An 11,318-nucleotide genomic window follows, 5' to 3' on the forward strand; every position below is an offset into this window, starting at 1 on the left:
GCCGGGGCTCGGCGAACACGCTGTAGTGGGGGGAGGGGGAGCGGCACGTGGGCTCAGCGGCAGGTAAGAGCTAAGCGACCTCGCCGAGCCCAGTTCCGCAGCTGGCGCGCTGCCTCGGGATGGGGGAGCGGGAGCACGCGGGGGAAGGGGTCGGGTGCAGGTGCAGTGGGTTGGGGGAGCCCGGGGGTTTGGCTGGTGCGTGCAGCGTGGGGGAATGAAAAGCAGGTTGAGGGGAAAGGAAGGGGCCGCACAGACCCGCCCAAGCGAAGTGCTGGTGGGACAGCAGCTCCCTGTTAGCTGACTGTAGTCAGGCCCCCTCAGAGAAGGTGCTGTCACTGCTCTGTGCCACGAGCCGGGATGGGACAGGGACAGGGACAGGCCCGCTCCCCCACGTGCAGATCTGCAGTGCTAGTGCTAGCACTTCCCCTGACTAGTGTGGTTCTCTCAGGGTCCCATATAACAGACAGCCAGGGGTGGGGGTGGGGGGGCAGCAGAGGACATGATAGTCCTACCTTGCTCTAAACAGAGAGTACAGACACTGTCTATAGTCCAAACTTACCCATAAAACCCGCCTCAGGAAGTGGCTAATGAAAACACCACAATATAAGCCTGTTATTTTCCCCGAAGTTTGACTGTTGCAAGGACTCATTTGTTGGAATCCTTTGTTCCAGTCCCTCGTGCTTTTTGTCCCTTCTTATGTTGTGGTTGGAGATAATGTTAGTATGCAGTGATTGCCTGCACCATCATGTTGGTTGGGACCACCTGAAAACAGGATGAATCAGAAGATTCTTGTTTGCCTATGTAGGGCACAGAGTCTGCCCTCCTGTTACAGAGAGTTGTCTCTCATGGTTGGGTCAGCATAGATCAGAAAAAAATCCCTATTGACGAGGCTCAGGAAAATCATGCTAGCACCAGCAGGCTTTCAATGCGTAGGTAGCTAGCGTAGATCTGATTTGAGTGTGGACAGAGCCTTAATCGAAAGAAATACCTGATGGATTTAACCTTGTAAGAAACGTTTATGGTCTGATCTTCAGAGCCGCTCCTTGGACTTTTAGATTAGGCCAAGGGAGCTGTGGGTGCTGAGCATGTCTGAAAATTAGACCAGTAGGTTTTTCCCCCCTCTCCACAGTTCAACTAGAATTAACACTTTAAAAGAGTATGAAGCACTGAGCAGAAGGTTCTGTGTTGCAATACTAAAGCTGTGCACTAACCTGTATTTTGTTTTTCAGAATGATGATAAAGGAAGAGGGAGGGAGTGTTTATGAGAAAATGACACAGAAAAAGAAAAAGGTGAAGAGCACTGGAAGCCAAACTGTCATCAGAATTGAAGAAGACCACCAGTCTGACACACAAGCAAAAGCTAAGGTGAAGAAAAAGAAATGCTTAGCAGAAGAGGATTCGGATCAGCTAAATCTTAGTAAAAAGAAGAAAGTTGGCTCCAAATTAAAGAAAAAAGCATGTTCTGACAACTCTGTGAGCATAGGAAGCAGTTCAGATTCTGAATTGGTAAAAGAAATAAAGGAGAAATCTAAAGTTCTCCAAAAGAAGTCAAAGAAAGACCAAGGTCTTTCCTTGTTAACATTGGAGAATAATCAGGACAGTGATCAAGACCTTCCAAAAAAACACAAAACTCATTCTCAGGAAAACACAGTCATTGATGTAAAACACAGAGAGAATGTTGCCCAGAACTCTGAAGGTGACAATGTAGTATCCAAGAAGAAGAAGAAGAAGAAAAAGAAAGAGAGAGACGTTTCTTCCTTAGCTCTGATGGAAATTCAAGACAGTGATCATAAAGTTTCTAATAAAAACCTTAAAAAACAAAATAAAACCACTTTACACGAAAATGCTCTTGCTGCTAAAAAACACAGAAAGAATGTTGTCCAGAATTCTGGTATAATGAAGAAGAAGAAGAAGAAAGACAAACATGACTCTCTATCACTGGCAGGTAATCAGGACAACAATCACAGAGCTTCTGATGAGAACCTTTCAACAAGAGACTTCAGAAAAAATCAAGAAACTAATTCTCAAGAAAGTACATTCGTAAGTAAGAAACAAAAAGAGGACATTGTCCAGAACTCTGAAAGCGACAGAGAAGTAACCAAGAAGAAGAAGAAGAAGAAAAGCAAAGACATTTCCTCCTTAATATGTGAGGATAATCAGGACCAAAGTCATAGAGTTTCTAATAAACACCTTCCAAGAAAAAAAGAAGCCAGGTCCCAGGAAAAAGCACTTGCTGGTAAAAAACACAGAGAGAATTCTGTAGATGACAGTGAAGTAACCAAGAAGAAAAAGAAAAACATTCAGAAGGAAGAGGAGGAAGTAACTGAGTCTATAAACCTTGTGGATGAAGGTGGGGAAGTATCTGAAAGTGAAAAGATCACACCAGTTAAAAGTAATAGAAAGAACAGGAAAAGGAAATCCAAACCACTGGAAGACCTCACAGTGGACAATGTAGATGAGGGACTTCATGAAAATAATAATGTGCACTATGACAATAAGGGTAAGAAAAGAAATAAACAGGGATCACAGAACTTTGCTGCAGAGCCAAGATTGAAAAAGAAGAAAAAAGTCACAGTAAAAATAGAAAAAAACGAAAATGAGGCAATGGTAAGCACTAAATATAATCAGTTGTCCATCTTCCTACTGAGGAGCTCAAAGCTTTTTATGGACACATGAACAGTCCAATTTTGCAAGCTGTTCTGCATGGATGGACTACGCAGGGCCCTATTCACATTATTGGGGCTGCAGTCAGGTATAGGGTCAAACTGTGAGGAACAGCCTGCAGGAGCAGAGTTGAATGATCTAAGCCGCACAACAGTTCTGAGAGAAGTATTTTGTTGTTTTAATGCCTATTGCTAGAGCCACTTAGTGCTTTAATTACAAAAATGTAAAATGCATCAAATACTTATGTAACCACCCTCAGGAGTTAAACAGAAGCAAAAAGCTGTGTCTATGCTCTGAACTTTCTCATTCTCCTCCCACTGTTGATCTCGTGATAGCAATAGTAGCAGCTCTAGTGTAGACTGGGGTGCCAGTGTTTTTATCATCAGGCCATCTAGACCTGTGTCTACATGAAGAGAAAATGCTAGTGTCCATCAGCACCTTGTCTATGCTGGACCTTTTTTTCCCCTTAAGGTTTCTCCTATTGTTGCCACCGCTGGAGGAGCTGCCTATACTAGTGGTTACAACAATGGAACTCCCATTAGGGATTCTTAAAATTGTTACACTCTGTGGTACATTGAGGAGCCAAATGAACTTGCTGTGGGATGGAATGTACATGGAGAAATGGTCTTGTTCATAAGATAATGAGGGCTGGGATGAATAGAAACGCTTATTAGATATACTTGTAAAAATAATCCACCAATCAAGCATTTTCAAATGAAATTTTTTTTCTCTGAAGTTTTTCAAAATGTTCAACTCTATGTAACAATAGTGATAGCGAGTTACTATTTATATGATCATTTTATCACTTTCTCTCCTTACCCTTTAAAATTATAGGGGCTGAGATCCTATATCTCCAGTTGAAGTCCACAGCAGCTGCATATATGCAGCACCTCTAAAACTCGGACCCTCGATGACAATATTACTATATGATACTCTGCACTTCCACAGAGCCTCTTATCTAAGGCTCTACAAGAGCTTTACATACATTGTCTCAACGACCCTCAGAAATAATTATTACTCCACCTGCTTTACAGCAGGGAGAACTTAGGCACAGATAAGATACCCAAGTAAGTGGCAGAGCAGGGAATATAACTCTGCTTCCTTAGTTTGTGCTCTAACCATTCATTCTCATTCCACTTTTAAATCTGTAAAATGAGCATTCTTCGTGGCACAGGTTTAGCACTGCAGCTGTGGTAGTTAGCATTCCATGTGCTCCAGCACTTGTGTGGAGAGCATGAGAGTTACTTCCTCAGATTTTTTTTTAAACATTGACATGTTAGGTTCATGATGGACTTTGCAGGTTGCTTGGTCCTTTAGACACTGTCTCCAATTAACTCACTTCTGAGACAAAGCACATTAGTAAATCTGGGGTACTCTGCTTTGGTGTGTCTCCATTACATTGATATGTGTTCAGTGGAAACCTGCAGAGCCTTCCAAGGTCCAGTACTTTCAATCATACGTAGATTACCGCGTACAAGTGGAATCTTCAGCTTACATTACATCATGGAAATGTGCTCTTTTTGATCACAAGGTTACATGTTTGTGGGGGCATGTACATTTAACATGTGAGTAAGACATTTGGGGCTGCAGCCTTCTTTATTAGGTTTTTCCTTTTGACCTTTCAAAGGACAAGATGGTTTTATTGCTGGGATAAATTTTCTAATTAAATTGGAATTGTCCTGCTGAGATGGTTAAACATAATTTGGATTTCTGCAGCTGCTCACACACGTGCACAGGCAAGATAAGCTTTACAATGACAAAGGTAGTTGCATGATGGTACTGGACAATGAAGAGGGAAAGTGCAGCAAAGTGCCTTCCAAGCAACTGATGCAAGGGGGGAGAGGAGACGCATGTTTTGTCTTTTACAGAGGACTGAACGTGAATAGTAAATTAACAAAGAAATCCACCCTGAAGAAATTCTTCTGAAAGTTTAGAAGTCAGGTAGTGCTGGTCTGAAGAAATTTGGTTATTGTTGCACTGCTGTAATAGATGGTGGTAGTGCTGGTCCTCTGTTTAACTGCATCACAGTTCTGGACTATTTTCTAATCCTTAATGCATGTCACACATCACTGCATCTCAGAAAAGCCTTTCCTGTTCTACTTGAATGTGTTTTGCTGTTGATATCAGTGGGAGTAGAATAGGTTCCAGAGGTACCCATAGTTTTTCTGTACACTTTCAACAGGAAATAACTATGATAGCAATAGTTACCATGAAAGCCAAAAATGCTGGCCGTTTTAATGCATGCAATGTAGTTGTAGCTGTGTCGGTCCCAAGATGAGCTTCTGTCTCTCACTAACAGAAGAAGTTGGTCCAGTAATCCTCACTTTCAAAGAGGAAAACTGGCGTGTCAGTCATGACAGAAAAGAAAACACTTAGGAGTAATATTCAGAGTCCCAGGCCTCCCACAGGAACTCTGTAGAGTCTGGGAAACAGAAAAATTGCATCTGGAAAGAGTAGACCATGTACAGCTTATATGCACATTCAAAATTTGGTAACTGATTTTTACCAAACTATTTAATGTGAAATGCTTCTGTGTCCCCTTCTTCTGCACAACAGATTATTGTAAGTTCCCTCTCTCTTTACAAGTCCCTCTTTTACAAGGTTTTCAGGTGTCCCTGAGATTCTCTTTAAAAAGCAGGGTTCTGTTGTGCAAAGCTTTGGCAGATTTATCTCCCTATTGATGGAAATCTCTCAGTTGTAACTTTCAGTTTAGAATGTGATTGTTTCCATTTACCTGATTTTGCAACACTGTACTGTCTCTGCTATTAGACAGTGTTCTGACATTTGTGACTATCGCTATGTAAATTATAGTTAAAGTGAGTAAATATTTATACTTACATTCAGGTTTATATCTTTTTTTGCAGGAATGCAAGGATGATGTAACAGTTGTGGAGGAAAGGAAAGGAAACTGCGATGAAATAAATATAGACAAGGTACAGTCTCATTTCTGTAAATTGTGTAGCTTTGTGTAAAGTCAAATATTCTAATAGTAGGTGTGTCTGGATCTAGCAAGCCACGTGAATGTGGATATGCTGTGTGCAGATAAGAACTGCATTGATTATTATTGTATGCACACATGCGAGAAAGTACTATTTACTAAATGGAGTATGCTATACTTTCCATGGGCCATGCACTAAAGGGTAAAATCTAGAGCATGCCACTGCAGTGGATGCCAAAGGGTTTGAAGTAGCTGATCAGATTTAATGCTTACTTGTCCATGCCTCATCAGTGCTGGTAGGTTCAGTGTTTTTGTTACCAATGGACTTTGTGCCAAGAAAATTCAGCCCCAGGTGGAAGGATTAATAAGTTTGATAAGTACCAGAGTTACTGTTTTGCAGTTATTTGTAAGAATTGCTAATGGTGGAAATTAATAATGGCTTTACCTTCTGAAATCAAGTGTGTGAAAGGCTAGAATGCTAACTTTTAATTAAGTTGCAAGGCAGGTTTTTGATTAGTTACCTTTCCTTGTCATCTCATTCTTATGTTGTGAATTCAGTTAACCAAAATTTCATCCACAAACCAGCATCTTGTGTGTTTTATTTTTCTTCCTTTTAGGTTAGACGGCAAGCTCTGCAAGAAGAGATTGATAGAGAATCTGGCAAAACAAAGGTTTTCAGAAACAAAGTGGAATCTGTACGTATGAACCTAGAGCTTGATCTGATACGAGAATGTGTCCAAAGCAACCCTTTTGAAAATGCACTTTGTCTTTCTCTGTATGCTAGTCATGTACACCACTTGGCACACAACCCTCTTTTCTGATTGCAAATTTGAGGTCATACTACAGAACAAATTAGTTCAATCCCAAGAGACGCTGGGAGCAGACTTGCCAACTCCAACAGCAGTGGGGATTGTACAGAGCTCTAATTCCCATCATTAGTCCTGAAAAGTAGCATTTTCACTGCTCCTCCTGGAGAATTAGCCAAAATGAATTTGCTGCAAAATCACTTTCTATTTATTGTGGAATACAAATAACAGTAACCCATGCATGTAGCTGTCACTGAGATTAGAATTAGCACATAGTTTGCTCTGATGGAAATGGAGAGCAGGGAGCTAGTCCCAAATTACTGAGCGGCATCAAACCCAGCCATCTTATTTTAAGCTGGTCATTCACGAATAAGTGCTTGCTGCGCGTGTCAAGGTGCAGAAGTATTTCTGGGGAGGGAATGGAGAAACTGACAAATCCATTTGAAAACCTGCTCTCTTCTATAAACAAATAATGTAACCTGCTACTTCAACTCAAGTGTGTGGGAAGGCAGAAAGGGGAATAAGAAAATATAGTGCATATGTCCTCTACCCCCATCACTCATAGAGCTTGTCTGGGTTCCTTGTCTTTGCATCTTCTGCTTCCTGGCAGATTGAGAATGGAACATCTGTCAGCTGCTGTAATTGCTGACCTTTAGCAGAGGTAGTGGGATTCAGAAACGGGAGGGGGCCTTATTAGTATCCCAGATTATCTCCGCTGTCTGTGAATTGCACCAGAAAACTGCCACAATGCCAGTAAAATATGAATGTACATGAAACAAATGGCAGAAATCTATAAAATACATGTACATTTTTGCATGGTGGGGGAGATTGGAAAGTGAACTCCCTGCTTTTATTTTAAGGTATGCTTTGAAACTAACTATCTAAATGGCACTGAAGTCATTCAGAAAATGACATTTTGGCAGGGAATCCCAGTCCTTTGATGCTAATCTATCAGTGGTTATTAGCACGTAGAAGAATAGGAGCTATGAAGACTAATTAGTGAGCTTCACAAAGAGCAAGCTGGAAACGCTGCAGTAAAAGTGATGTGCAGTAATAGCCAGCAGTTAACTTAAAAAATTACAGGGTTTGAAAAGCTGTAATTATTTGTGCATCTGTGCTGATATATATCCTCCACACCACAGAGAGAATGTTTGTGTCACAGATACTGACTTACAGCAACTGTATGTAGTGGTGTTGGAACAATTTTTATAGTGGGGATGCTGAAAGCCATTGCACAAAACCCTAAACCTTGTATATGATGGAAACCACTTCAAGCCTCGGCGTGCTACCGCACTCTCAGAACCCCTAGTTCCAGCACCCCTCGCTGTATGACAAAACTATGAATACTGCTACTAACGCTGAAATAGAAATGGTGAAGTTTATATCCTCTTAAAAGTGAAACTCCTCAGTAATGTAGAAGGACTGCTTTTAAAAGCAGACATACTAGTCTATGTTGAATTAAACACTCTACGCCCATTGTCTATGTATAATTTGCAAAAAACCCTCCCCAGCTTGCTGCCAACTTTGCAGTGTGTATAGTGTGCTGTGTATCATCTTGGCTATTTTGTTGACTTGGCTATTGTGGTTTCAGATGAGCTCTAAGTATTGAATTGGATGGATTGAAGACATTCACATAAACTGCATTTTGAATTCAGATTTTCCCTCAGTTTAACCAGCTCCTCCAATGCCAAATCAGTAGTCAGCTAGCATGTTAGTTCCACTTTAAGTGTCATCCCCACTTTCAAAGAGGAAAATTGGAGTGTCAGTCATGCCAGAAATGAGAGCTAACAATGACAGGGAGACTTCTAGGTCTCCGCATAGGAACTCTGTAAAGAGATTTATAGATAATAGAGTGTTCTTAAATAATATGAAGGTGAGTGCATTTGCTGTTGATGTAACCTATAATGTGTCAATAAATACAAAGGGCTGAATTGTGCTTTTACACCAGGGCAACCCCAGACCAGAATTTGGCCTATGTGTATCCCCAAAATAGTCCAGAGTCTGGCACACAGAAAAATTGCAGCTGGGAAGAGTGAGCTATGTACGGCTTAACTAAATATAAAGGAGATGACTGACTGATGTGAAGCTCCATTGTTTAACACCCATGAATGCTCCTACCACCGGAGCAGACCTCCTTTCCTCTTGCCTTCGTTAGCAGCTGAAGCATGGAAAGTGAGAGCTAAAGAACGACAAACTATGTGAGTTGCCAGTAGTTCTGTGGGTTGTGTGTGTGTTAATGTTGTGCCTATACAATATAATTAACTAGTAGGGAAAGAAATTGGTGCTTAGAACCCAGGGGCCAGATTGGATGCATCTTCATAGTTAACTTATTAGAAAACGTTTCTGAGGTTAATACCTTCATGAGGACAGTGAAAAGGCAGGTGACAGATCTGAAACCTGTTCTAGAAAAGCCAAGTGGCCAACTCATTAGAATAAGAAAGGCAAGAGAAGGCTTTTTATGTCTTTGGGAATTTAGGAGAGAAGCATCCAGATGGCAGAGAAATTGGATGCCTAAAGATAAAGTGGAAAGAGGCACTGGAGACAAAACAGGAATGAATATGGTGCTGTGACTGCAAATTCATCTATGTAGATGTCCTGGTGGATGCAGTCTATTGTCACTGTGATCTTAAAATGGACCATGGTGCAGCTTTTGTTCAATTTGCAACCCATCTGACACTGCAGCTCTCTCTCTTATGGTTATCATGGCTTTGAGAAAAGCCATTGAACATTCTTTGGCTTATATCTGAAGGTTCACTGGAGCATATGAGACACTGTCCCATTACATAAGTAAGAAGTAAATGCTGTAATGGTACATACAGGGCTTATACCTCTGTTTATATTCACTGCATTGAGGCAAAGCAAGGGTGCAATATTCTGAAATGAATGTCTGTGGTAAACTGTTGTATTATTTCTAGATAGCTGTTTATGTAGTTGAGGCACTTAATGGTAGACAAAGCCTAAATAATTTAGGCTGTAGCTTTTCTTTCCCCCCCACTGAAGTTCTGAAAACAGTGGGCAGGGGTTGTAATTGTGCATAACATGGTAGCGATAATTTGAATAATCTGTGACAGACTAAATCGCAAACAGTAGGAAGGACTCAGGAGTCAGTCCTGAGCACCTACGGACGCCCAGCTGTTTTCATATTTCATTGCACCTTCCGTTTCCCTCCTCCCTTAGCTTATCATGGGCCAGATTATGCACAGTGCTGTGTGGGATTGAGGCTGCTCGGTGGAGGCCTACATTTGTACTCAGTATTGCTGAATGTTAGAGCAGCAAAGCCCCTCTATGCTACTTCATTAACTGAAGAAGTTAATGAGCAGCTATGCCAGAAAGATGAAACCACTCAAGCCTGCCTGTAGGTTAGCTGGGGAAAGGGTTCAAAACTCACCGTCCCAAATACTGAACAGTTTTTAAAAGAAATATAGTAGGTAGATGTTGTTCATAGGTATCTTTTCATGCAGTTCCTATCGCAGTGTACATGTCTTGTTCAAAGATGCTTAAAATGTCTCCCTAAGACTATTGTAGATTTTAATGGCTGCAAAAGCCAGTGGGATTGGGTTCATGGCATTGTTTCTGATGGTAGGTAATGCACTTGGATGCTAAGGGTTACCCCCTTCAAACCTCCACCTCACTCTGCTCCAGAGAAGTTCTGCTCTCAGATGGCAAGGAGGCTTCTGAGCATCAGATGGTTACAAAGGTTTAATGCAGCCAGTTCCTTACCATGTGCTTCCCTGAACTAGAGCATGGAGCAGGCTGGGAGGTGGGATGCAGCCATAGGAAGAGAACAGTTTCTCCTCCCCTCTGCTTCGCTGGGCCCCCAGGTGTGCTGGGGCCCCACCACAGTTTTGATGTCTTTGCCACAATCTTTAGAGCCACTGGTGGTTGCAATACTTAATGCTGGTGTCATTTAATGTTGTGATCCTTTAAGTTTATGAATGATACAGCTTTAGCAAGTTTTACCTAATCATTTTGTTTTATTCAGCAGGATACAAAGTTTGGCCAGTGGAGCACAGCTACTTTTGAGAGTTCAGACCAAAAAACAAAGTTCCTTAAACTGATGGGTGGTTTTAAAAAGGGTTCTGCCTCAACCCAAGATCTGCCAGCAACCACAGAAAAACCAAACATGGCTCTAAACAGGAAAGGTGAGGAAACGTTAAAGCAGACCCTACAAATGGAGTTTGAGAAAGCAATAAACTTGAAGCAACACAGAGGAATTGGCCTTGGATTCCAGCCTATTTCCAACAAAAAAGTGCACATAGACACATATGCTTCTAGATCTGTTAAATTTGATGACTAAACTTTGTCGCAGCAATATGATGGGATGAAAAACCATTCAAACTTGCTTTCTACATTTTTTTTCTTGGAATGAAACTGCAAGTTCAGCACCCAGGTTGCCACTTAACAGCATGTGAGGCTGTGACGAGAAATCGTAGTGCACATTGGACTATGTTCTAACCTGAACTAAATGACAAATTCCAATGTATCTTGAAGATCTGCCAGTATGTTATTTACAAGAGAGGAGAAAATCTCCTTCAGCAAAGATTTGAGACTTGCAGCTGTAGCCTGTGGCAGTTTAAATCTTGTAAATATTTATTTAGACTCTTAAGAATGCAGATTGTGTAAAACCCTTTAATACATTTTAGTGACTCATGGGCAACAAAATGATTCCTTTGCTGTTTTACAGTTCACCATGTAAAATCCTCACTTACATTTTTCTGCTAGTGTGGTGCCAAATTATGGCCTTTAGCACTGAACGAGACATTATAGGTAAGTCTAAAATTTGATCAATGGGCTACTTTTTATTTGCAAATCTTATGGTTTGTTTTTTTTTAAATGGTCAATTTCTTTTGCCTTTTCTAAAATGCCACAAGCCAAATCAGTTTCACTTCCCAAGGTCGCACAAGCAACAT

At 41.2% G+C, this 11,318-nt stretch overlaps 1 protein-coding gene across 2 annotated transcripts; it reads left to right on the forward strand.

The window, feature by feature from the left end:
• Positions 1–33: 33 nt before the first annotated feature.
• Positions 34–11,070, forward strand: KNOP1 (lysine rich nucleolar protein 1). 2 transcript variants are annotated; one of them, XM_067551030.1, is made up of 5 exons: positions 34–63; positions 1,230–2,607; positions 5,529–5,597; positions 6,220–6,297; positions 10,391–11,070. In XM_067551030.1, the coding sequence occupies exons 2-5, from the start codon at positions 1,231–1,233 to the stop codon at positions 10,703–10,705; spliced, it is 1,839 nt and encodes a 612-aa protein (XP_067407131.1). In that variant the 5' UTR covers positions 34–63; position 1,230; the 3' UTR covers positions 10,706–11,070. The 2 variants fall into 2 exon arrangements, with proteins under 2 accessions (XP_067407131.1, XP_067407132.1); XM_067551031.1 differs by having other exon boundaries at positions 10,394–11,070.
• The last annotated feature ends 248 nt before the right edge of the window (positions 11,071–11,318 follow it).

This window comes from Emydura macquarii, unplaced genomic scaffold (assembly GCF_026122565.2).
Source record: "Emydura macquarii macquarii isolate MOO-44397 ecotype Brisbane River unplaced genomic scaffold, CSIRO-AGI_Emac_v2 contig_1348, whole genome shotgun sequence".
Taxonomy (NCBI): domain Eukaryota; kingdom Metazoa; phylum Chordata; order Testudines; family Chelidae; genus Emydura; species Emydura macquarii.

Coding starts and splice junctions, on each gene's coding strand:
- KNOP1 (XM_067551030.1), top strand. CDS start 1,231: ATGATGATAAAGGAAGAGGGAGGGAGTGTTTATGAGAAAATGACACAG. Junction 2,608..5,528: donor AAAACGAAAATGAGGCAATG/GTAAGCACTAAA, acceptor CTTTTTTTGCAG/GAATGCAAGGATGATGTAAC. Junction 6,298..10,390: donor TCAGAAACAAAGTGGAATCT/GTACGTATGAAC, acceptor TGTTTTATTCAG/CAGGATACAAAGTTTGGCCA.